General features: G+C 43.2%; 2 protein-coding genes across 2 annotated transcripts in view; one reads left to right on the top strand and one right to left on the bottom strand.

The window, feature by feature from the left end:
* Positions 1–25,016, top strand: part of LOC134539946 (serine/threonine-protein kinase pelle-like) — a 128,155-nt gene that overhangs the window by 8,126 nt on the left and 95,013 nt on the right. The window lies entirely within an intron of this gene.
* On the bottom strand, positions 20,213–24,667 carry LOC134539948 (kelch domain-containing protein 10). Its single transcript, XM_063382332.1, has 2 exons — positions 23,778–24,667; positions 20,213–20,829 (listed from the first exon to the last, which is right to left on the bottom strand). The coding sequence occupies exons 1-2, from the start codon at positions 24,492–24,494 to the stop codon at positions 20,353–20,355; spliced, it is 1,194 nt and encodes a 397-aa protein (XP_063238402.1). The 5' UTR covers positions 24,495–24,667; the 3' UTR covers positions 20,213–20,352.

Below are 25,016 nucleotides of genomic sequence, written 5' to 3'. Positions count from 1 at the left end.
GGACACAAAAATACACTGAATTAAGGGGGCGCGCACAAATTACGTGGCACTCGTTACTCGGGTAACGTAAGTTAGCAATACAAAGTACGGGACACAAAAATACACTGAATTAAGGGGGCGCGCACAAGTTACGTGGCACTCGTTACTCGGGTAACGTAAGTTAGCAATACAAAATACGGGATACAAAAATACACTGAATTAAGGGGGTGGACGATTGGAGACGGCCAATCCCGTATGCAAATGTCTCGGCGCGGGTGTTGTGCCCACTGTGGTAAAACACGCACCGCAATTAAGTTTGTCCAAGTTCCCTTGCGGGTTTGTGGTCAGCGCCGTGCGCGTGACCTTAAACAAAGTTCTGTACGTTGCGGGAGACGGCCCGTGCCGTATGCTGAAGAGCAGCCCCGTTGACCAAGTGTGGTGCGGGGTGTCCTTAAGTTGATGCGGCCGGATTAGGTCCGGGACCGAAAAAAGGGACCGGGTACTCACGGAGAGGTTAAGTAATAAAAGGGGTTTGGTTAATTAGTGGCTATAGTTACCGGACGTTACTTTCAATGTAGACAAAGGATGTTGCCTCTCCGTGGGACGTAGGTCCGCCCCGGTCCATGAGCTGCGCTGAACTGCCGAACTGGCATGGCGTCTGAGGGAGGCTCGGCCTCTCTCGCGCCAGGCGTGACCTCATTACGCTAGACTCCAAACGGGTGTGTCTGGAAGAGATTTTATTGTCGCTAAAATCCTAATTTAATGTTTTAGGAGGAATGGGTACGGTTCTTCTCTTGTCTACTCAGGTTTCCGCGGCTTTGTCTTTGATTGCTGTTCGGGTCGCCTGACTCGGGTGGGCCATGGCCAGGGGTGTGTTCCGTTAGCGGGAGCGTATACTGGCGGGTGCAGGTCGGGCTCTGGGGTGGTCGTCGGCCAGACGACGTCAAACGCCCCCCCCCCTGTGAAGCCCGACCTTGCGCCGCTTATGGTCCCGCTAACATGGGGCCACCCCTAGCTCCGGCCGCTCCATCCCGGCGTGGTTCGCGGCTCAGCAGCTGGTTGGCTCCGCGTACTGGACCTGGTGATCAAGGCCGACTGGGCCAACGTGCGCGCCGCCCCGGTTGCCGTCGTGGCAGGCGTGCCGGGGGCGGCGTCGTGGCGCCTGTGCGGGGTCAGCGGCTGATAGGGTCAGCGCACTGGACCTGGTGATCGTGGCTGACTGGGCCAGCGTGCGCGCCGCCCCGGTTGCCGTCGTGGCAGGTGTGCCGGGGGCGGCGTCGTGGCGCCTCCTAGCTCCGGCAACAGCCCCACCCGGGTGGTGCTCGCGGTGGCCGCAGTTGGTAGGGCCCGAGCACCTGTCCCGGGTCGTCCCACGCCGAACATCCGGGGGTCGACTCGTCGAGGTGGCCTGTTGACGTTGGCCCTCAGCGTCTGGTACGGCGTGGATGGGTACAGCCTCCTCTCCCGTTCCGGTGTGCCGGGCGGGTTTGGAGTAGAGGCCTCCTCGTCCCCGTCGTCCAGTTCCATCATCATGAGGGTGGTGTCGGCGTGGTCGTTGTGCGGTTGTGCCCTAAGCACCTCCCCGGACTCGTTCTCGGGGGTTGACAGTGGTTCCGAGTGTGGCTGCGGTGTCTCGCAGCGAGCGGCGGTGCGGTGGTGGCCAGGGTGCCGGCCGGCAGGGGCGGCGGCGACCAAGGTCAGGTGGCTCTCGGCAGACGGGCAGCAAGCGCGGGCGGCGCTCGGCACGGCCCGGCTCAGCCTTGCTGACATGCGGGCGTTTCGCGGCTCGTCTTGCCAGACGGATGACAGGTGTCATCGGCCGAGTGACGGTCACGTGCGGTGGTGGGGCGGTCGGGCGTCCAGGTGCCGTGGCGTCGACCTGCATTGCGTCAGGCAGATGCAGGGAGCTCAGGCGACCCGGTAGCCGCGGTGACGTCACGGTGTTGTGGCGCGGCGCCTGTGGCGACTTGAGCGCGCGTCGCCTCGGCGGCTGCTGTGGCAGGCTGACCGAGGGGCGGCGTCGTGGCGCCTCTGGTGGCTTGAGCGCGCGTCGCCTCGGCGGCTGCTGTGGCAGGCTGACCGAGGGGCGGCGTCGTGGCGCCTCTGGCGGCTTGAGGGCGCGTCGCCTCGGCGGCTGCTGTGGCAGACAGTCCGAGGGGCGGCGTCGTGGCGCCTCTGGCGGCTTGAGGGCGCGTCGCCTCGGCGGCTGCTGTGGCAGACTGTCCGAGGGGCGGCGTCTTGGCACCTCTGGAGCACAGAGTGCGCGTCGCCTCGGCGGCTGCTGTGGCAGGCCGGCCGAGGGGTGGCGTCGTGGCGCCTCTGGCGGCTTGAGCGCGCGTCGCCTTTGCGGCTGCTGTGGCAGGCCGGCCGAGGGGTGGCGTCGTGGCGACTCTGGCGACTTGAGCGCGCGTCGCCTCGGCGGCTGCTGTGGCAGACTGTCCGAGGGGCGGCGTCGTGGCGCCTCTGGAGCGCAGAGTGCGCGTCGCCTCGGCGGCTGCTGTGGCAGGCCGGCCGAGGGGTGGCGTCGTGGCGACTCTAGCGACTTGAGCGTGCGTCGCCTCGGCGGCTGCTGTGGCAGACTGTCCGAGGGGCGGCGTCGTGGCGCCTCTGGAGCGCAGAGTGCGCGTCGCCTCGGCGGCTGCTGTGGCAGGCCGGCCGAGGGGTGGCGTCGTGGCGCCTCTGGCGGCTTGAGCGCGCGTCGCTTCGGTGGCTGCTGTGGCAGGCTGTCCGAGGGGCGGCGTCGTGGCGCCTCTGGCGTGCAGAGTGCGCGTCGCCTCGGCGGCTGCTGTGGCAGGCCGGCCGAGGGGCGGCGTCGTGGCGCCTGAGCATCGAAGCCAGGCGGGCACCGCGGGGCGAATCCAGGCGGCGGGGCCTCGCACAGGCGTCTCGGCGTCGTGGCCCTGGGCGTTGCCTTGACCAGCTGCTGTTTTGAGACCGCGTACTCATGTGGCAGTGAGGCCGGCTGCATGACGTTGAAGCTAGGCGGTGGCGACGGTGTGGCGCGACGTGTCGTTGTCGAGTCTGGTGGCGTCCCGGATGAGGCGTGTGTCGGAGACGATGCGGGTTGCGTCGGAATGGTCCTTCGCGGCACGGTGACGGTGGTCAGGTGCGGTGGCGAGGCCATCCCGGCGACGTGAGTTGCCTCCGACACGAGGCGGTTTCGTGACGTCGTGACAGACTGCGGTGGGACGGTCGGCGTCATGCGTCGTTCGGTCGGCTTCGGCGGGTCCAGCGTCGCCACAGTCATGTTGAGTGGCGTCTGGTCTGCGAGGGGTGTTGAGGCTGGTGGCTTTGGGCCCGGGGGTGGATGGAGCAGGATTGGCGGCGAGAGGTTGACGAGCGTCGGCGTCGGGACGGAAGGCGTCCTTGGTGAGGCGTAGTGCGTCGGCGTGAGTGGCGTCAGGTTGATGTAGCGTGGTCTCGCTGGTGACGGTGTTTCCGGACATGGGTCGGGAGGCGTCAGGTCTACGAGGGATGCCGAGGTTGGTGGCTCCGGGACAGGAGGCGACGGGAGCGGGATTGTTGGCGGCATGATGAAGGTCGTCGGCGTCGGGACGGTTGTACGTGACGGTGCGGATGTCGTCGGGGCGTCAGTTCGTGATACGTCTTGCGTCTGCGTGAGTGGCGTCTCGATGTCGTGAATTGTCGCGGCGTATCGTAGGGGAGGAATTAGTATCGCTGCTCCCGAATACTGCACTTGGGTGGCTCGTTCTGCGGTACATCGCGCGCACGTGAACGTGAAGGACTCGCGCCTCAAAGTACCTTCACGCTCGTTGGTGCAGTCACGATGCCATAGGTCGGTACACTCGTCGCAGTGGTAGCCCATGCTACTTCCTCCAGGACACGACCGGCTTCCACACATCGTCATCCCGTATGTGCGATACTCTTGACAATAGCCACACTCGTACCCCGCGGCGATCCTGCCGTTTAAGTACCATCTCGGGTAGAGGTGGTAACACCCGCTGCATTCGTCTGCATCCATCTCTTGTTATCGTGCGTGTTCAGCTGTGTCGAGTCGTGTTTTTCACTCGTGGCTCTGTGCGCGCTGTGCAAGTCTGCGCGCGGGGTCGCGCTCGCCGGCTAGGCAGGTGCCCGGACAGCCGCACAAAACAGAGGCCGAGAATGGCCGCGGCATGGGCGGGGGTGCGGATGGGCGTGTGAGGCGATGGCCGAGAGCGCCCGGACAGCCGCACAAAGAGGAGGCGAAAACGGTCCGCGCGGGGTGGGGGTGGTGACGTCGCTCCGTTGCTCGCCTCGCCGTGATGACGTGTGGAGGTGGGGGTGGTTGGAGTGTCCTTTGTCCGCTCGCCTCGTCGCGCCGGTCTGTCTGGCCTTCGACCCTTCCTTTGTCCAAAATGGCTGTTTCGTGTCTCCGCTGTCGCCTGTTGGTGAATTTATCTCGAAAATGTCCAGAAGGGGGGAAAAAAAATTTTTCACGTTATTTTCTGCCCCACGCAGCGGGCGCCAAATGCCGTCGTCCGGGGTCTCGGGCTCGAGTCCCGGTGTGGCTCCTAGTGGGAAAAGGCGGTTCTTGCTACGTATTGTCCGGGTGGGCGCCAGACTAGCTCGGTTCTAGTCGTGAGTTTGGGGGTCGTGGATGTATGTGCCCCTGCGTGGCCCACTAGGGCCGGCGGCGGTGTTGCGTGAGATGATTTTAAATAAGAGGCGTGGAGTTGAGGTGGTGGTGTCGTACCTTTTATTCATAGGAACGAGTCGTACACAATACAACACTCTACAGAGGTCCCCGGGGGGGGTTTACTCGTTATTCCGTGGCGCCGTATGGTTTGTGTTCCGCGTTACGTGGCCTCGGACGCTGTTACGTCTCATACGTCTCACTGGTTACACAGGTAACGTAATTTCGTAACACAAAGGCGGGACACAAAATACACTGAATTAAGGGGGTGCGCACAAGTTACGTTGCACTCGTTACTCGGGTAACGTAAGTTAGCAATACAAAGTACGGGACACAAAAATACACTGAATTAAGGGGGCGCGCACAAATTACGTGGCACTCGTTACTCGGGTAACGTAAGTTAGCAATACAAAGTACGGGACACAAAAAAACACTGAATTAAGGGGGCGCGCACAAGTTACGTGGCACTCGTTACTCGGGTAACGTAAGTTAGCAATACAAAATACGGGATACAAAAATACACTGAATTAAGGGGGTGGACGATTGGAGACGGCCAATCCCGTATGCAAATGTCTCGGCGCGGGTGTTGTGCCCACTGTGGTAAAACACGCACCGCAATTAAGTTTGTCCAAGTTCCCTTGCGGGTTTGTGGTCAGCGCCGTGCGCGTGACCTTAAACAAAGTTCTGTACGTTGCGGGAGACGGCCCGTGCCGTATGCTGAAGAGCAGCCCCGTTGACCAAGTGTGGTGCGGGGTGTCCTTAAGTTGATGCGGCCGGATTAGGTCCGGGACCGAAAAAAGGGACCGGGTACTCACGGAGAGGTTAAGTAATAAAAGGGGTTTGGTTAATTAGTGGCTATAGTTACCGGACGTTACTTTCAATGTAGACAAAGGATGTTGCCTCTCCGTGGGACGTAGGTCCGCCCCGGTCCATGAGCTGCGCTGAACTGCCGAACTGGCATGGCGTCTGAGGGAGGCTCGGCCTCTCTCGCGCCAGGCGTGACCTCATTACGCTAGACTCCAAACGGGTGTGTCTGGAAGAGATTTTACTGTCGCTAAAATCCTAATTTAATGTTTTAGGAGGAATGGGTACGGTTCTTCTCTTGTCTACTCAGGTTTCCGCGGCTTTGTCTTTGATTGCTGTTCGGGTCGCCTGACTCGGGTGGGCCATGGCCAGGGGTGTGTTCCGTTAGCGGGAGCGTATACTGGCGGGTGCAGGTCGGGCTCTGGGGTGGTCGTCGGCCAGACGACGTCAAACCAAAGGAAACGAGGGACAAGTGTGGCAATACACGCTTAGAAAACGACCACTTAATGAGAAGAGGAAGGGGGCCTAGCCCTCCTTAACCCTCAAACTCTTTATGATTACACATAGAGAGGACAAGACCCCCTAAAGAGGCTTGTACCTCCCCCGCGCTGAGGTATTACCCAATGATTATTAAATGGCGATGGTGCCGAGCGTAGCTCAGTCACCAACAGTTCCAGGCATGTGCACACGTGCGGAGCCATGCCAAAACAAATTGTTGCGGACTGGCGGAAATAAACCTGCCTTATGCTTTAGCACAGGAAAGGGCTAAATAAAAAATAAATAAAATTTTAATAATTTACCCTGGAAGTGGCTGGGATTAAAATAGGCAACAGGCTAACAAAACTTAGTACCTCAGAGGTGACACTAAAGGGCAAACAAAGAAAAGATAATGGCTCCCTTTAATCACTGTGGAGACTGTGGATCGGTAACATTATATAAATAAATTAAAAAATTCAGTTTCATCTATAGGCGTGCTTCGATTTATTTTACTTCATATGCTGCTATGAAAAATTCTACATACAAAAACAAAACAAAAATCTATTTGAGTTGTTTGGCATTGTAGTAACTAACAACTTCTTTTATTTTCGGAAAAAAAAAATTACTACGAAAGTATTTGTAAGTAGAATAACCTTACACTATTGTGCTGCAACAATGGATATTTACAGCTCAGATTTATTTAATAATTTATTTTTAAATTGTATATTTTTGTTCCCATGTATATATTTTAACTTTTGAAAACTCTTTGAATTTAATAATGTGTATCTATGTAGTTGAAGCTCTATGTATGAAACGAGCGTTTGAGGATTATCAATTGCAACTGCAAGGCCCCCTTATAGGAACAATTGAACTTGCAACGATAAATTGCTAATTTGGTATCTTCTTTATTAATGTAAAATTTTATAACTAAATATTTTTATTTTAAATGTAGGCTTAAAGTAAGAATTTGTGTTCCGTGCTATTGTTGCGCGCGGAATTGATGTTTTTTATTTAAAAGATTTGTAATTATCAATAGTTCTAGGCCAATCAGGAGCCGTCTTTTAAAGTGGCACATAATTTAAAATTAAGAAAGGATTTGAGAGAGAATACCATGGTTGATAATTGAAGTAATACATTGGCATCGACGAAAAAACTATCTAAGAAAAATAATTAACTAGAATTAGGCATTCAGGAAAAAGGATCATAGTAATGTGTTGTTTAAGTGTTATAATAAGTTTATAAGGCTTTATCCAAAAGTATAAAGAACTTAGGAGTGTATATAATATGTGAGTAATATACGACTGTGTTTGTTACTCTATTTGCTAATTTGAAACACGTACGGTAACGATGTTTGTGGATGACGTCAGAGCAACGGTGCTACATTTGAACGGATTCGCTGTCAGCTGGCTTGGAAGTTTTTTGGATCTGCAGATTTCGGCCAGCTGCTGTAAGGCCTGCCACCCAAAAATTGTACTGCATTTTGATCCGTTAATATTGTGCAGCTAATCAGGTCATCAGTCTCAAATTAATTACGAGACAGTGGTTGGGATAATAGTGTTACGATTTATAATGTGGGGATAACTGTGTTCGTAAGCGATTGTCCAATTACGTTTTATTACAGTTTTATTGTTTACTCATGTTTAGATTAATAATAAATTGTACTTAAAAATATCCTATCTCAAATCATTGGCCATTAAAATTGTTTATACTCAAGTCACTAAATGTCTGTCAAGCTCCACAGTTCGCACTCCTCACTGGAGCTAGGCTCAACAGTGGTTCGCTCCTTACCTCGCACCTGTCCACACACAGAGTCTCGCGCCACTCAGTCACTGCACTTTCGCGATCCAGTCGAACTCCGCGTCACGCCACTCTCAGAGGGGCAAGGGGTGTATGTCCCGCCCTCTTCGCTGATATCAGAACTCCCGCGGAGGCCGGCGCCACGGCTTATGTACTCTGGCGCCCTTCCCAAACCGACGAGAGCCGCTGTGAAGAGTCACATCCTGGGCCGACCCGACGCCCGAACAGTCGAGAAGGGCGTCGCTTGTTCACTCCACTTCGCGCGGCGGCCCGCGGAATTCCCACGGCCGCTCAGGGACAGATAACGGCGCCGAGGCAGGGCGATGCGCGGGAAGAGGGAGGGGTGTGTGTGGAGCGACTACCCTTGTAATCCAGCCAGGCATGCGTGGCTTGCCTCACGTCATGGCACACGTGAGATAGCGTGCGAGTCCAGTGGCCAGCACCGAACCTGGCACGTGTCACGGTCCTGCGTTCGTTAACAATAGCAATAACTTTGAGCTAAGCTGGTATTCAGTAAAACCAAAAATAGCACTGCTAAGAATAATTGCAGTCCAGTTACTTGAGTTGATGTACCAATGCCTAGTAGCCACAGATACATCTCCTGAATAGTTATAATTTGAAATATAAATTTATACTCCAATTTTAGAAAGAAATACTTAGTATTATCTCTAAAAATGTATTTCATAAACTGCAGCCTGTGTTGTACAAACGTACAAATATTTTTCTTGTAGTTTTATAAACGATATCTTGGCTACTGGTTTCCAAAGGGATCTTTAGTAAAAGTACAGAATTTTTTTTCTGTGCATTGGAACACCCAGAACTGGGGCCAGTAACTCCTTTATTTAATCTTAACATTGTATTTCAACACATTGAATACTGTTGTTTACTCAGCAGCACATTATGTCCGGTTCAACATACCTGATCAGTGTAAAATTGGGTGGTACATTTCCAAGGCAATTACTGGCACAAAAATAAATCCTTCGTACGCAAACAAATTATAATTCAAGAATAAATTAAGACATAACACTATTATACTAGCCATCACTAAATGTAAATAGAATGACAGTGTTATACTATAAATGAAAATAAATTATTACCAATGCAAATAAGTAGCCCGTGTTTTAAAGTGGGTATCAGTCATCCGAGTTCCTGCTGCTGCTATCGGTCAAAATCCTTTTTAATATAGTAATAACGGCATTGTTAATTACGTTTCCATACTTTATAAATGTTTACTTTCTCTTCACCTCAAACATTTAACTCTCAAATAAAATTTTTTGATACGTCAGTGTTAATTGTAAATTGAGTCTTTTCTATTCGCCCTTCAACAAAAGAAAAATCCTTTACGGCAAAGCCTACACGTGTACAGATTTCAAAGTACTTATTTCTTCTGGGAATTTTCGGGACACTTCTATAAACTTCTGGAACATTTTAAGAATTTGATGTACATGACATGTTCTCCAATATTCCAAAATGATCAACTAAACATTTTCTCATATTCCATGCAGCAAAAATGTTTAGAATGTTCGTTGAAATATTTTTAACTAAATGGATTCAGCATCAAATAGTCAGAACACATTTCATGTTATGCCTTCTGATGTAGTTATGAATTTTTTTGACTTTCAAACACTATTTTTCATCCCTTGCACTAATACATAGTCGTATAAAAATTGCTTTGGACCAAGTTTTACAATAAGATGGTTTATAATAAATGCGAACAAATTTTATAGTAAGGTAGTTTTGAATTTTTTTATAATTCAACCCCTGTTTTTGCAGTAATAGTTTATTTCATTGACAATTGTTGCAGCCAAAAGTTTTAGATAATGTTCAGATTTTTTGTCTCTCAATCCTTATTTCCACCCCTTGCAGTATTGGTTGGTTACATAAAAATTTACTTACGACAAACATTTTAGGCAATATTTATAAAGTTTAAAATAAATAAAAATGGATTTGATAGTGGACATAGTACGGAAATTTTATTAATTTATTTATTTTTCAACACCTTGCAGTAAACCAAGTTTCGGATAAACTAGAAGATTTATAATTTATAGTTTTAGATTTTATAGTTAAGTTTCACCCGTAGAAACAATGCTTGGTTGTACCAAAAATTGATTCTAACAATAGTTTTAGATGATATTTATTATTTATTTATTATTATTATTTATTAAAATTTGTGACATGCACACCAACAGCCGAAGCTTTAGAGGTGTGCACAGAACAAGTAATACAAACACGACACATACAAACGAATAAATACAACATAAACAGGATAATAAAAGACGACACATACAAGCGAATAAATACAACCTACACAGGAAAATAAAGGACGACACAATAACAAACAAAACAAAACAAAACAGCAACTGAGATAATTTTAACTAATTGATCTAAAATTGGAAGAATAAACAGGATTATAAAATTACTCAGAATATTAGGGTAATCATAAAAATTAAAATTTGAAGTTTTTAATAAAATTTTCATATTTATTGAAATTTGAGATAAGTCTGTAAATTAAATCATTATTATTGTGTAAGGAACATAATAGGGATCGAAGGCGGCTTTTGAACTGCGGGACTCGAATACCAGAGTTATCAAGTAAGTATAAGCAATTAATTTTTGAACTATAGCACTTAAACACAAACAGGGCATCCAGATGGATGCGACGATTTGAAAGAGATTCTAATTTGGGTAATTGATGGTGTCTAGAACTAATTATTTTGAAAAATTTATTTTGTATGGATTCAATTTTGTCACTGTCGGTGGTGTTAATACTGTTCCAGATAACTGAGCAATATTCGAGTTTACTTCTAACTAAGGACAAATAAAGAGTAAGAATGGATTCAGTATTAGATGCATAGTAAGTTATATAATTTATTAAATATAAGGTTCTACGGGAAAAGGATACTAAAGAATTAACATGTTGATGAAAGAATAGTTTGGAATCAAGAATAACACCAAGATCTTTTATACTAAGAGATTTGGAAATTTTTGAGTTGTCAAGAAAATAATCATATTTAACTGGATGAATTTTCCTTGTGAAAGAAATAATTTTTGTTTTATCTTTGTTAAGTGAAACTAAATTCATTTTGCACCAATTATCAATTTCAGTAATATCAGATTGAAGAAGCAGACAGTCATTTAAGGAGGAAATTTCTCTGGATATTTTAAGATCATCAGCAAACAGAAAACCAGTAGTATGATGAAGAACTTTAAAAATATCATTGATATAAATATTGAATAATAAGGGAGATAAAGTACCCCCTTGAGGCACACCAGAAGTAGCATGATATAAAGTAGAAGTTTTTTTATTAAGTGAAACAAAGAAACATCTATCTTTAAGGTAACTAGTAAACCAGGTTATATAATTATTACAGAGACCGAAGTTAGAAAGTTTAGCTAGTAAAATGGAGTGATTGACAGTATCAAAGGCTTTAGCCAGATCAAAATAACATGCATCAACCTGCCCCCTTGTTGTAACTTTATTGTATATAGGATTAATAAATGAGAGAAGATTAGTAGAAGTTGTCATACTATTTCTAAAGCCATGCTGATTAGGAGCTAATCTGTTGTTTATTGGAAAGTTAATATGTTTAAATATTATTTTTTCAAAGATTTTAGTAAAGCCATTTAATAATGATATAGGCCTATAATTAAATACACTGAGTTTACTACCCTTTTTATGTATGGGAATAACCTTAGCTATTTTCCATTTAGTGGGAAATACTTGTGATTTTGGACTTGTATTAAATAGATGCAACAATAGAGGCATTAGAATAAAAGAGCAGCCTTTAATAATGAAATTTGGTATACCGTCAGGACCAGTAGACATAGTTGGTTTTAATGATTTAATTCCCCATAAGACCTGGCTTTCTGATAAGAATGATACAGGAATTGAATCGTGAATAATATCGGGATCAATGATACGAGGGTGGTTGGTGGATGGTACATATACACTAGCAAAGTACTTAGCAAAGACATTAGAAAGAATACCAGGATCATTACAGATATCACCATTGACATTAAGAGAATGGGATTCACTATAACAATTTTTCATAACATTGACATATCTCCAGAATTTTTTAGGGTTATTCTTAACCTTATTATTGATACTACGATTCCAATTAGTTTTATCACGCTTAATAAGATTTTTAACTATTGCTCTATATTTAGAGAAAAGAAGGTAATACTGAGTATTATTGTTTCTTTTATAGAGTTTATGAAAGTGTTTTTTAGATTTTAAGGCATGAATTAATTCACCAGAGAACCAATAAGGATGTTTAGAGGCCTTACGTGTGGATAATGGAATGTGAGTATTGATTTTATCACAGATACAAGATGTAAGTTGATCTACAAGAGCATCTACATCAGTGGTGTTATAATATTCATCCCAATTGTGGGTTTTTAGAGAGTTATAAAGGCTTAAGTAATCACCAGCTTTGTAGTTTCTGAAAATAGAATCTGGAGTAACATTGTGTGAGGTCGCCTCAATAAGTAGTTTAATAAGTAGGGTAGGATGATAGATATCCTCTTTGACCATAGATTCAACAGCTTTTTCAACCACACAATGGGATAGATTAGAAATACAAAGATCTAGAAGATTATTGGAAGATTGTATTAGGTTGTGCTGAAATAAATCCAAATTAGATATGAAATCAAGCAGGCACTGAGCCTTGGATCTGACATGTGCACGGGCAATATTGAAATAGTGATTTCCTTTCCAATCTATCCCAGGTACATTGAAGTCACCTAAGATAATCACATTATCATGAGAATTAACGAGTTTTTGTTCAAGAGCTTCAAAATACAATGTGAATAGATTAGGTGATGTAGTTGGAGGAAGATAAATATTACCCAATGTTAAGTACTTATTAAAGGCAATTTTAATATTAATCCATACGGCTTCTACTCCACGATAGTCATATAATTGAATTAGCTGAACAGAAGGGAATTTATGTTTGTTCACTGCGATCAACACTCCGCCACCACGTTCCATTGATGAGAGTAGCGGATCCCTATCAGTTCTAAAAATAGAATAATTATCGGTGAAATAATGAGCATTGATACATCTTTCGTTGAACCAAGTTTCTGTTAGACAGATTATGTCATACTGAGTATTAATAAGATTATCAAAGAATTCAACTGATTTTGTTCTAAGTCCTCTAACATTCTGATATGCAATTTCCCATTCATTAAGATTGGGCATTCACTGGGAAGTGAGTAGGAAGCACTCCTCCAGGCCCTGGCATAGAAGTTGCTGGCATAAAAGGTGACGATGTACTGCAGGAACTTGGAGGTAATTGGGTAGAATTACCGAGAGCTTCAGGAGATGAATTAGTACTAACAATTTGGTCTTGATGCAGTTTTCCAAAGAAAGGACTGATTAAACAGCCACTGGGCCAAAAAACAATATTATTAATTCTACTAAAATCTTCTTCCAGAACAGATACATGGAAGGAGGCGTAAGAATTATGCTTTGTCCGGAGCTTGGCCACTTTGACTTGCTTGAGATTTAGTTCGTTGGAAATATAATCTACGACTTCTTGTTCCGTGACAGACGGCTCAAAACGCGTGACAAAGAGAGCTTTTGTTTTTTTGTAAATAGGTTTAGCAATTGTTTTTAATGTGGAAACATTCCTGATGCCAATTTTCAAGGGATTTTTCTTACGATCCGTGTTAGATAATTTTCTATCGGAGTTTTCATTATTCGTGGACTTGCGTGAATGTTGTACTACGGTGAAGCCGTCTTCGTCGACGAGCTGTTTACCGTTTTTCCTGATGACGTCGTTGGAGACACGCTGAGTTGTAAGTGGGTCACTGGTGCGCGCACTGTTGCCAGATACACCGGATGACTCGACACAAACAGGTTTCTTGTTTGAGGAGACTTTTTTTACTACTTGACTGTATGAATTAACAGAATCAGTCTTAGAAGATAAGATCTGTTTAATCTGTTGCAGTTAATTTTTTATCTCAGCAGTTTCACTACGAGAGTCGATAAGAAGGGTTTTTAACACCATATTCTCGCTTTTTAACTCGTCAAATTTCATACTGAGGGATTTCACGGCCGAGATTAAGTCTTCCATGGTGGGATCCAGAAGTTTTACCGTCCAAGCTTCACTAGAAGATTTTTGCTTCGATGAACTTTCACTTGCTTTTTCAGATATTCCCGGCGAATTAGAAATCACTTTTTTAGTAGGCGATCTGAACATTTTAGTAACCGTGTCTGGAACTAATTCAATGATCGAATCATTATTATCGGGTAATGAAAACCCATGAAAGTCGGAAAGATTAAGCAGCGATGAATCAATTATGAGTCGAACTTAACGATAGTGAAGAAATAATAGCACATTAAAGCCGGGGAGCGCGCGCGCACGTCCGTCGGCTATGAACGCTCAGCCGTTACAAACAATTTTAACAGATTTGATGGTGTGCTTACTAAGGCAGTAACAAATTTTTTCATCCTTCAACCCTTGTTTTTTTACACTCCTTGCAGTAATGGTTGGTTGCATAAAAAAAATTTCACACAAAAGTTAAAAACAATATTTTGAGGTTATACAATAAATTTGGATTTACGTAATAGTGTACAGATTATAAAAATTATGATTTTTTTTTTTTAAGTTCTACCCCTGTTTTTTCAACCCTTAGTAGCAATGGTTCGTCCTATAAAAAATATTTCAGACATAAGTTTTAGATAAAAATTAAAAGATTTTTAAACATTTTGAATGGATTCGATGGCGTGCCTACTAAGGGAATTATGAATAATTTTGTCCTCCAACCCTTGTTTTTTCCACCTCCTGCAGTTATGGTTAGTCATATCAAAATTTTATTTAGACAAAAGGTTTTGGTATTATTTCTACTCCTTTTGTTGGATTTTGCCCATTAATGAACTTGACAGAGATTTTCCATTATTACATTTTATGTATCAGTTTAGAAGTCAATTGTGCAAAATTACGGCAGTTATAAAGTCAACAAAAATGTGATAACTTTTGATTTAATGATAGGTTTGAGGTCTACGGACCATAAAACTGACATCGTCCTGGGCTGCACCCTTTTGAGCCCGATGTGCCACCACCTGCTGCGAGCCGCCTCCTCCCACCACCACCCTCTACGACCACCCGCCCGTGTGACGTCAGTGCTCCGCTTCCGAGAGTTGCCGAGCGAGGACGAATGGGCAGTGAGTCATGATTTCTGCTAGAGGAAGGGGCTTCACGCACATGTCATCGTATTTCGGATGTTTTAGTGAGACGGGGAAACGGGCCTCGCCACACACGGGCTACGTCACGGCCCTAAGAGTAGCCGGGTCCACGTGCCCATTATACATGTGGTGGTGCCCTAGGATTTCACGAACACTTGAACCCCCATTGCGGTAGCAAAACAAAAAAAATATGTAAAGGTTTTCTGGAAGTCGCACTTTGGCAATGGCTACAATAGTTAGCCTATCTTTGAAATCTACGTAACATGTATATACTTCTATGACCTTTAGCCATTTGTGAAACAGTTTTTAATAATAGTTGTTAATTTTAACTTACTCATATTTGTCCACTTTGATGTAGGTACCAAATTTGAAAGCGGCTTCTTACTTTTTATTCCGTACTTCAGTTTATTAATTACTGAAGAGCGTTTTGAACATTTTTGCCCCTTCGTTAACACCTTGGCAATACTTAAGCATTAACGAAAAGCCCTGCAAACGTGACGTAAAATAGAACGCCAAACGCTAGTTCACTTAAATGTTTAAACCTACTACAAAAAAAATTAACATTTTCTTGATATTAGTTGATATTAAAAATATTTTCTGATTGCCCATTTAACACTTTGTGCATTAACCACTGTTAAAATTGGAGTTGATTAGTGCTAATTCACTCAATTTTAGCAGGTTTTTTTTTTAAAGTAACTGTATTCATTTATTTTATTCAATTTTGTTCTTTTACTGGTATCTGTGCATCCATGCATCACACAGTTTAGACTTTTGTTATTTAATATCAGCAAATACCTAACAAAATCTCATTTGTATTACTGTTTGAACCACTATATGTGAATTTTTGGATTTGTTTTCACTGTAAAAGATATATCTCTATTTATTGCTGTTTTAATTTTATCTGTATGTATTGTTTCTATGTTTTGTTTTTATAGGCTATATCTATACCTGTATAACTGTAGGGCTGATACTGTTTTACAATTGTCTGTGTATGATTGTAACTACTTTCTTTATAGGCTATATTTGTATCTGTAATAATATTATTATTACTACTATTTTCATGTCTGTACTTGTATACTGTACATGTATGTCAAACCTTTAACTGATGTTTCCAAAATGTATAAACATTCATATGGTCCGATGGAGAAACAAACAAACCACCGTTTAAACCCATGCTACATTAACGCCAGTGTATTTTCTGCTGTGGCTTCAATGTGACGAGAGTGCGCGGAATGCCAGAACGAGACAAATTAGTCTGCGGATCGGACAGGCATGCCAGACTACTATCTCTCTCTCTCGTTCTGTCTGCGGTTCGACGACGGAGTGGTCAGCGTAAGCCAGGGAGGGGGCGAACCCGTGCACATGCCAGACTGCGATCAACAAGAAAGAGAAGCACTGGGGTGTGGGGGGAGGAAAGGTTCTCGGAGGGTGCAGTGAAATGAACAGGCTGTGGCCACCCCTACGGGGATACGCTCAACTTTTTCTTCCTCCTCGCCTCACGTTTCTGCAAACGACCGACAGATGTGTTAGCATCGGAAATGCGTTGCAGCGAGCGAAGGCCTAATGAATGTGAAAGCCAGTTCTGCAAAGTTATAACTAATGAAGGTCATCTTTTTAACTGTATACGATTTTTTCTTAACTTTTTGTATAATATTTTAATGGAGCATGCCTGTCTGATAAAGGTAACATCTCACAGCCAAGCAACATTTTTTTTTTCTTACAAAAGTAGAAACTGTCCTGTGGGGTGCTACATGAGAGATAAAATCACAGTTTGGTTTGCATCTAACTCTGACTTTATCATTGGCTTCATCTGCACGACTGGCTATGATTTCACAAAAAATCATTTATAGATGTAATACATAAATAAAATAACATTTATTTAATATCAGTCTACGTATTTTACACAGAAAACTTGGCAACGCAACTTTCACATTACCTAACAGATAAACTTAAATATTTTAAGTAATTAGGAGTCCAAATGGTTTAAAATCTAGTAACGTGCTGGCCGTAAAAGCTGAGTAATGAAATGCAGAAAGAAAAATAAGACCCCTTATGTAACTACTCGCAATACTATTCAATTATTAAAATATTTAGTTTTTTTAAAAACATATTACTGTAAAAATAGCAGCTCCAATTGGCAGGTAATCCACAAATATTCTGTAGCTGATTTGTAATTTTGTACTTGCGCCATACAAAACACACATGCCCGAATAAAGCCAAAACTGAACTTTCAGGCAGAATTTGCCCTGTCTGCTTGCATTGTCACAACGTTTCACTTTTTGGCTAAACTACACTTCAAAACAAAATTTCTAAATTGGAAATTAGTGTACAAAATATTTTTTGCTAACTATTAAAAATAATTTAAAATTTCTTGTTTTAATATTGTACATTATTTATTATAAAACACATTTTTTAATATTAAACAAAAATTTATGTTATTTAACCTTTACTATATTCATCCATAACACCTATTAATGAACAAAGATAACCTAGTAACCATAAACATTGTGTCAACTTAAAAACAATATTTGATATTCTGACTAAAAATTTAAATAATTAATTTATATTTACTTTAATATTACTATTACAGGGTGGCCACTTTATTGGCAAAACAAAATTCCAGGATTTTTTTAGGTTTTCTAACCAATTTCATTCAATGATGTACAACATAATTAAAATTATACCTATCTTAGTTAATGATGTTGGTTGCATCAGAGCTAAAACTAAATTAACCATTTAATATTATGTAAAATAGAACGTATTCCTGTAAAACTATATTACTTCTGTAATAAAAGTGTTATTTCCTGAGCATAACTTAGTAGAGGCCTTGAATGTTTAAACTATGATAGTAGCAATCAACAGCAAAATTTTATCAACAGATAGCATTGATATAAATAATACAGGACGAAATTAAAATTACTTCAGCAGCTGTCTAAGGTTGAAAACATTTGACACATTAAAATAATATTTATTAACAAAAACAATTAAAACTCTCACTAGTATTTTTGTTAGCTGAGCACTATTAAAGAAAAGCTACTAGCTTTATTCTTTAAAGAAAACCTTGCACACTTCACAAAATTGGAATACATTTATTGTCGAGGCCAGTTCATAGAGAAACACTTCATTTTGGTAAAGTTTTAAACCATCCTGCTCTATGCAATATTTGGAGTCATATCCATATTGGGGAGAAAAAAAAAAAAAGGATAAACATTTTGTGCTAAGTCTTTTAAAATTCAATTATTTGCTTTATGAAAAAAATTCAGTTGTTGACTTAAGAACTTTTAGAGGTGCTACAAAATTGTCTAATTCTAATATTCTGATAAGTCTTGTGGAAAGGAAGTTCATATTCAATACAGAAGTGATACCACAGAAGATAATTTGAATTTATTGATTTACATAAAATAATTACTGTGTAATAATTTTTATAATCAATATTATATATAGAAGAATTAAATTAACTGCGATAGTTATTAATATAAAAGACTTTATAGTCAAAATCTTTCTATGACTGATGGTGTAGAACATGGGTTTAAATTGCTGTCATCAAGGATAATGGTTCTACTAAGACTTTCGACAGTTAAATTCTCTACGTTGTGCAACTGTACTTCAAAGAATTTTTGCAGTTACCATCTCTACGCTGTGTTACTGCTCTGCAAGTACTATCTACAGCTACGGATTCTGCGTTCGTGTGTCAACTCTGCAGCAAATATCGACTTCGACAAATCATCGCTTCTTACACAGTTGGCAACTTCTACCCTAGAATAATGATCTAAAAAGCATTGTAGATATGTCCAGTGACAACTGAATTGTGTCAAATTGAAAACGCTACAATAATATGTAATATCCTTTTATGTGCTTTATGAAAGCATGTTCCCAGCTCCAAACTATACATAAAATTATTGTAAAGGAACTATGTAAAAGTTTTGTTACAATCGCTCAATTCGTAGTAGCAATCCAATTATAACTGATCCTACCTATTTTCAATATTACTGAAGTTATAACATATTTCCTAACTCCATTTGTTCTATATGATCTTAACAAAATACTCCAAGATCTGATTCTGTTTTAATCTACACACCTATAAGAGTACCTTGTTATAAATAAGAATTTCTTACGCTTCTATGCTACATCGAGCTTAGCCATATTCTTTTATATTTTCACTTAATAATTTTCTATTAAAAGTAAATATTATTTAAATTATTTTTTCTTTTGTATGTGACTCAACAGTTTACCTGATTAATGTTGTAACTATTGAGTTGAAATTGTAATTGTAATGCGAATGTCTAAAATCTTTATTAGTCATTGAGATAATAGTAAGAAATCTGTTATTCTGTTTTTTTTATAAATCATTGTAATATTGTCAGTGTTACATCCATGCAAGTCCATTTAACAGAATACACAGTTTTATCGTAATTCTCGAGTCATTAGCTGTTTATTTTCAATCTCTATCTCAGATACATATTAGACTCACAGGTAAATATATAGTAATCTCACATTGGCACCCGATTGTTTTGTGAATATACGTATCTTTTTAACTTCTCTGTGGCATAATTAAATTATAAGAGTAACCCTTTAACACAGTATCTGCACAGTGAATTTTGAGATGTAAAAGTGTTTCCCTACTTATCAACCCTATTTTTTTTACTAGTCAGTAAATAAACTTTAATACTGGCTGAAGAACAAATATATCTAAAAACTAATTGTAATAGTAAGATCTTCATAAACATATGCATGTTCTTTTCTCATGGTAGCCCTTAAAACTTATTTATTAAGTCACTTAAAGAAAATAAAAACAGATTATGGCATTATCCGCTAGTTTAGTTTCTTCCACATTTAACATTACTGTTTTTGGTTTATCCTGCAATAGAGCCTTAAGTCTTTCATGTTGCAAATGAAAGCAATAGTTTTTGGTCATGGCTTCTGTTTATCAGATGTTAGTGTAAAAAAAAAAGACAAGAAGGAAACTAAATTATATAGCAAATTCCTCCCTTACGGCTAATCATCGGCAAACCATAGTATTTATTATGTTAACACGTGTCACATTCCTCACATCCGCTGCAGAGGTTCACCAGTAAACAGTGCTCAAAAATAGTATAAATGATGCAATCTTCAGGCACGGCATGTAGTTTTTCAATTAAGCTCTTTGCAACTTGCTACACAAACAAATAATTTCTAATGGCTTTCAAAAATTCATGGTTTTCCCCGGCACCAAAAAATAAAAAAATTCCCACGTAATTTCAGGATTCCCAATTTTCCCAGTAGGGTGGCCACCCTGTATTAAAAATATCCTCAAAAATTGTAGGCAACATCAAAATTATTAAAAAAAAAAAAAAATTAACGTAACACACACAAAATTTTATAAAAAAAACTTCACCGCCATACATGAAACTAACGGGAGAGCAAAATGAAGCTAATGTACAAACAATGATGTAAAGCACTGAAGTTACAGTGATAAATGTAAGAGGAAACGCAGTCAGGAGAAGATGGGGGCCAGCACGGTGGGGGGCAGGCCGCAGCTGGCCAGGCGGTCCCGCGAGAAGAGCGGGCAGCGCCGTGCGTAGTGCCGCACGGCCTCGCGACACATCTCCTCCAGCGAGGGCACGCACAGCCAGGCCCGGCACAGCCCCCCGGAGCGCGTGCAGTCCCCTTCCAGCGCCTTGACGCCCCCGAAGCTGTAGAGGCAGCCGGCGGGCGTGACCGCCGTGGCGTGGAAGTACACGCTCTGGCGCAGCGAGCACGAGGGCAGCACGGACCAGCGCAGGGAGCCCAGGTCCAGGCGCCAGGCGTCCCCCAGGATCTGGCCGCGGTCGAAGCCGCCCACCACGTAGGCGCCGGCGCCCAGCTGCGCGAAGCCGTGGTAGCGCCGGCTGGACGGGAACCCCCACGCGTCGTCCTCGTGCGTCGCCAGCCGCTCCCAGCGCCGCTCGCGCAGGTGGAAGGCGTGCACGCTCTGCGACACGCACGCACACCTCACTCGGTGCTGTCTTGACAGTGTATGGGATGACTAACATGTTGGCATTAAGATTAGGATCGCTATCTCTACAGTGACTCCAAGATTAGTTGGGCCAACTTAAATAATTAACACATTAGCCCTGAATTAAGGGGCCCTCCTAGCCTGGAGCATGCTTGTGCTAGCTCCAGACTGTGGACCGGCCCTCCGTCTTCTCGTCATGCACAGAGGGAACTACGAGAACTACGAGATCTGAGCGGTGACCGTAACACCGTGTGACAGAGAAACACAGATAAATGTGTGATGAAAGTCACCTTGAGTGCTGTAAAGAATCTGTATCAGGTGTTTCAAGCCTCAAAACTTATCCGAATACATGTGTGAGTGATTTTCACTCTCATAACATTACAGTTTAAAAACCAAATGCAGAAACGGAACTAATCATCCGCCCTCCACGTATTTTTCGAAAATAGACACCACTAAGACATATCAACCATTTTTAAAATTGTGAGGTGTTTTCTTATATCTGCACATAAAATTGAATATTTTTTAATTTAACCTCCACATTTTTCTTAAATGCTATTCTCAAATATGTGCTAATCAAACACAGTGAGTAATGTTTATTGTGTTTACTATCTCATAGAGCCCTGTATGCCATTTGGAGGTCCAGCTTACATCTGCTCACTCAGCGCAGATACCTTGTAGCTGTGGGTAACCTCCAAACCTTCAAACCATGCCATCAAGGCAAACTATACAGAGTAAGAAAATAAATTACACTATTTGGTAACAAAGGTATTGACATTTACCTGTGTTTTCCAGGTTCTGAAAACACACATTTCAATTCCCGTTTTTTATGATAATTTTGTTTTACTAAAACTGCATTTTTTTTACTTGAATTAGTAATACTTAATACTGAAGCGGGCTATACTGTAACAACCTTGATTTTGGAAAGATATTATTTTATATAAAAGGTTAAATTCTTACGTAGCAGCTTTTCCGTAAACTAAAAATAAAATTCTGAAAATACTTTTTTTAATACTAAAGTCGTTCCTCTATTTAACTTGATAACAGTGTTTGTCAATACATGTTGTATCAAACGTAATAATTCCTTTTTGTACGACAGGTGAAGTTGGTGCTTTGCGCGTCCATACTGATAAAAAAAATTCCTGTCAAAGGGTTGATGCTTGGGTTTGGTTGCACAGTTAGGAATCGTGGAATTATTTTTAAAATTATTAGTTACGTTCCATTGAGTCACAATATCCAAATACAAAATATACATTATATATGGAAAACCATAGGATCTGAAATGCAATTAAAGCACAACATGGCATAGGCTATCTAATGGGACTTACAAGCAGTAATTTTTCAGAACCCAGTAGGAATTTAGAAACGCTGTTTTCCGGGTAAATAGAGAGATGTCTTTAGTATTTAAAAAAAATACTAAAAAACATTTAAAAAAAATATATTTTCGTAATTTTATCATTAATTTACGGAAAAGCCGTGATGTAAGAATGTTACAAACAAAAAAAAATTTTTAGTACCTACCTACCAGAAAAATTAATAAATAATAGAATATAGTGACTAAGCATACTGCACAAGAAAATTTTTGGCCGATCTGCACATATATATTTTATATAAAGGTGGGCTGTTGGAAAACCTCATTTTATTTGCATAATATTTTTAATGCATCTATTAAAAATCCAATCAAAATTCTCATTATTTAAACAGGAACCCATGTCAAAATGAGGTCTGGATATTTTTCAAAAAATAAATAGAAATCAAAAAAGCACTGTGCCATACAATAAATGCCGAATTAAAACTATCATTGCATTTCAACAAACATAAAACAATGAAGAAACATTACTTAGTGGTTGATTTGATAGCATAAAATTAAAAAAAAATATATTTCAATAATTCTGATCAAGGGTAGTCGAATGGATGAGAGATTTCTGACAAGTGAGAAAGCCCATAAGGAATATGACAGGGGCTCTGCTGGCTTGTAGCAAGTGGCGGAGGCACGAGACACAGGAGACATTACTAAAATATCAGAGGATTCTGGGGTGAAGGGCTCCTGGTGACGAAGGGGTGCAGGCCATGGGGACTGAATGGGGACGGTTTGGGGGAGAAGGTAACAGTTGAGTTACAGTTGCAGACGTGTGGCTCAGCCTACAGGCAAGAGGAAGGTTGGTAATGCTGTTCAAAGTTGTCAGGGGGTAAGGAAGAGCAAACCAAGATTGGGAAACAGGCTGCGACGGGAGTTTGCAAGCAGGGACCATAAGGTGGATGATTCAAAGACTTTGAAGCAAAACAGAGGCAGCACTCTACCTTGATGAGGTGTGGAACAAGTGTGGAACAGGCTTGATGGGAAGGCAGTCCAGACAAATGTAATGCAGGATATTGAAAGAAGATTTAAAATACAGTAGAACCCCTCATATCCGACCTTCCCACAACCGACTCCTCCGGATAACCGACCTAGTCTCCGTGGTTGGCGAGCCTGTTCACACTTGAAAATGTGACACATCTACATGTGTTTGTGTCGCAAACTGTCAGTTCAGCAGTGATTGTTTGTGTAGAATGTGCTTGTACTGTTCCGTGTTTTTTTTTAACGTAACGTAATGCAGTGTGGGCAGAAAAAGTGGAGGGACACTTCCGCAAAATCAAGATTGACAAAACTGAAACATAAACGCATGACTGCATTCTTTAAAAAAGGTATGCTTACATTGTATTCATCTCCTCATATTATAATTGAACAACAGTAAATGTTTTGAAATGTATACAGCTACATTTATACAAATAAAGTTGTATTACTGTACATACTGTACAGCTGGGAAAGGGTTTTTATTTGCTCCTACGGATACCCGACCACGGCCCGGTCCCGCCGTGGTCGGATGTGAGAGGTTCTACCGTGGTGCAACGTGCCACCCATGAGTACTGTCGCGAGGAGCGCGCACCTTGAGCGAGCAGGCGCGGTCGCCCGTGCCGCCACCTATGAGGAACAGGCGCTCGCCGTGCAGGGCCAGCTCGTGGCGGTAGCGGCCCGACGGCTCCTCGGGCGCGGCGCCCGTGCTCACGTACACCTCCTCCCAGCGTCCCGCGCGCAGGTCCAGGCGGTGCACGTCGCTCGAGAACTCGAAGCCCGTGGTGCCGCCCACGGCGTACAGGTGCGGGCCCACCAGCAGCACGGCCTGGCCGTACATGGGCCGCGGCCGCGCGCCGCTCGTCTGCAGCTCGCGCACCTCCCCGCCGGCGCGCGCCTCGTAGCGGAACACGCGGTTGCTGCACGCGCTGCCGAAGGGGAAGCCCGAGCCGCCGAACAGGAACACGACCCCGCCGCGCATGCAGGCGGCGCTGGACGCCAGCTCGCGCGGCAGCGACGCCTCGCAGGGCAGGCGGCGCCACTCGCGCGCCGCCATGTTGAAGCGCCACAGCTCCTTGAAGAGCGGGCGCGACTCGGCCCACACGGGGTCCGCGTCCATCTGGCTGGCGTGCTGCGGCGAGAGGCGCGGGCAGAAGCCGCCGAACAGGTAGAGGTCGGAGCCGTCGCACACGAGCCGGTGCCCGCTGCGGGGCATGGGGCGCGCCTGGCGCCCGCGGGGGCGCACCTCCGCGAAGCTCAGCGGGCAGAACCGGAACACGTCCATCCCGTCCTCCTCGTCCGTCCCGTCCATCTCTCCCCCGCTCTAGACCCTAGACGTGGTGGCGGACCGCGCACGACATAACCACATATCTACAAACAACAACGCAGCTGTTGCACAGTGTTGCCAACACCCACTTGAACACTCCGAAGCTTTCTGACCTCCAAGTCAAAGAGCATCGAACATTTAGAACAGTCAAATTACGCAACTTAAAACTAACAAACAATAAACAATTGTAACAAAAGCATACACAACTGTGAATACCAACCCTAAAAAAAAGGTGGTTGTCTGTAAAGTCGGTTTACGGACGATAATTTTAAGTGATAACGTCATTAGAAAAACATTGATGAAAAATTGTATACCTTTTAATTTTCAAACATATTTTACAGGTTTTGCAAATTTAATTTAAATAATTTGTTTAAATATAATCACGACCAATAAGTTAAAACACCCGCCGTTACCTGTGTGATATTATAGAAGATTTTCTCGCACGGTGGTTGGCCGGTTCTTGCACGCTCGGCTCAGGCGGAACGTGACATTTTTTCGTGCGTGCAG

Source organism: Bacillus rossius, chromosome 16, assembly GCF_032445375.1.
Source record: "Bacillus rossius redtenbacheri isolate Brsri chromosome 16, Brsri_v3, whole genome shotgun sequence".
Classification (NCBI taxonomy): Eukaryota; Metazoa; Arthropoda; class Insecta; order Phasmatodea; family Bacillidae; genus Bacillus; species Bacillus rossius.
Note: the sequence above shows the minus strand (reverse complement) of the source record. Positions and strands in the feature narration are given on the sequence as shown.

Coding starts and splice junctions, on each gene's coding strand:
- LOC134539948 (XM_063382332.1), bottom strand. CDS start 24,494: ATGGACGGGACGGACGAGGAGGACGGGATGGACGTGTTCCGGTTCTGC. Junction 20,830..23,777: donor ACCGCGCCTGCTCGCTCAAG/GTGCGCGCTCCT, acceptor TGCGTGTCGCAG/AGCGTGCACGCCTTCCACCT.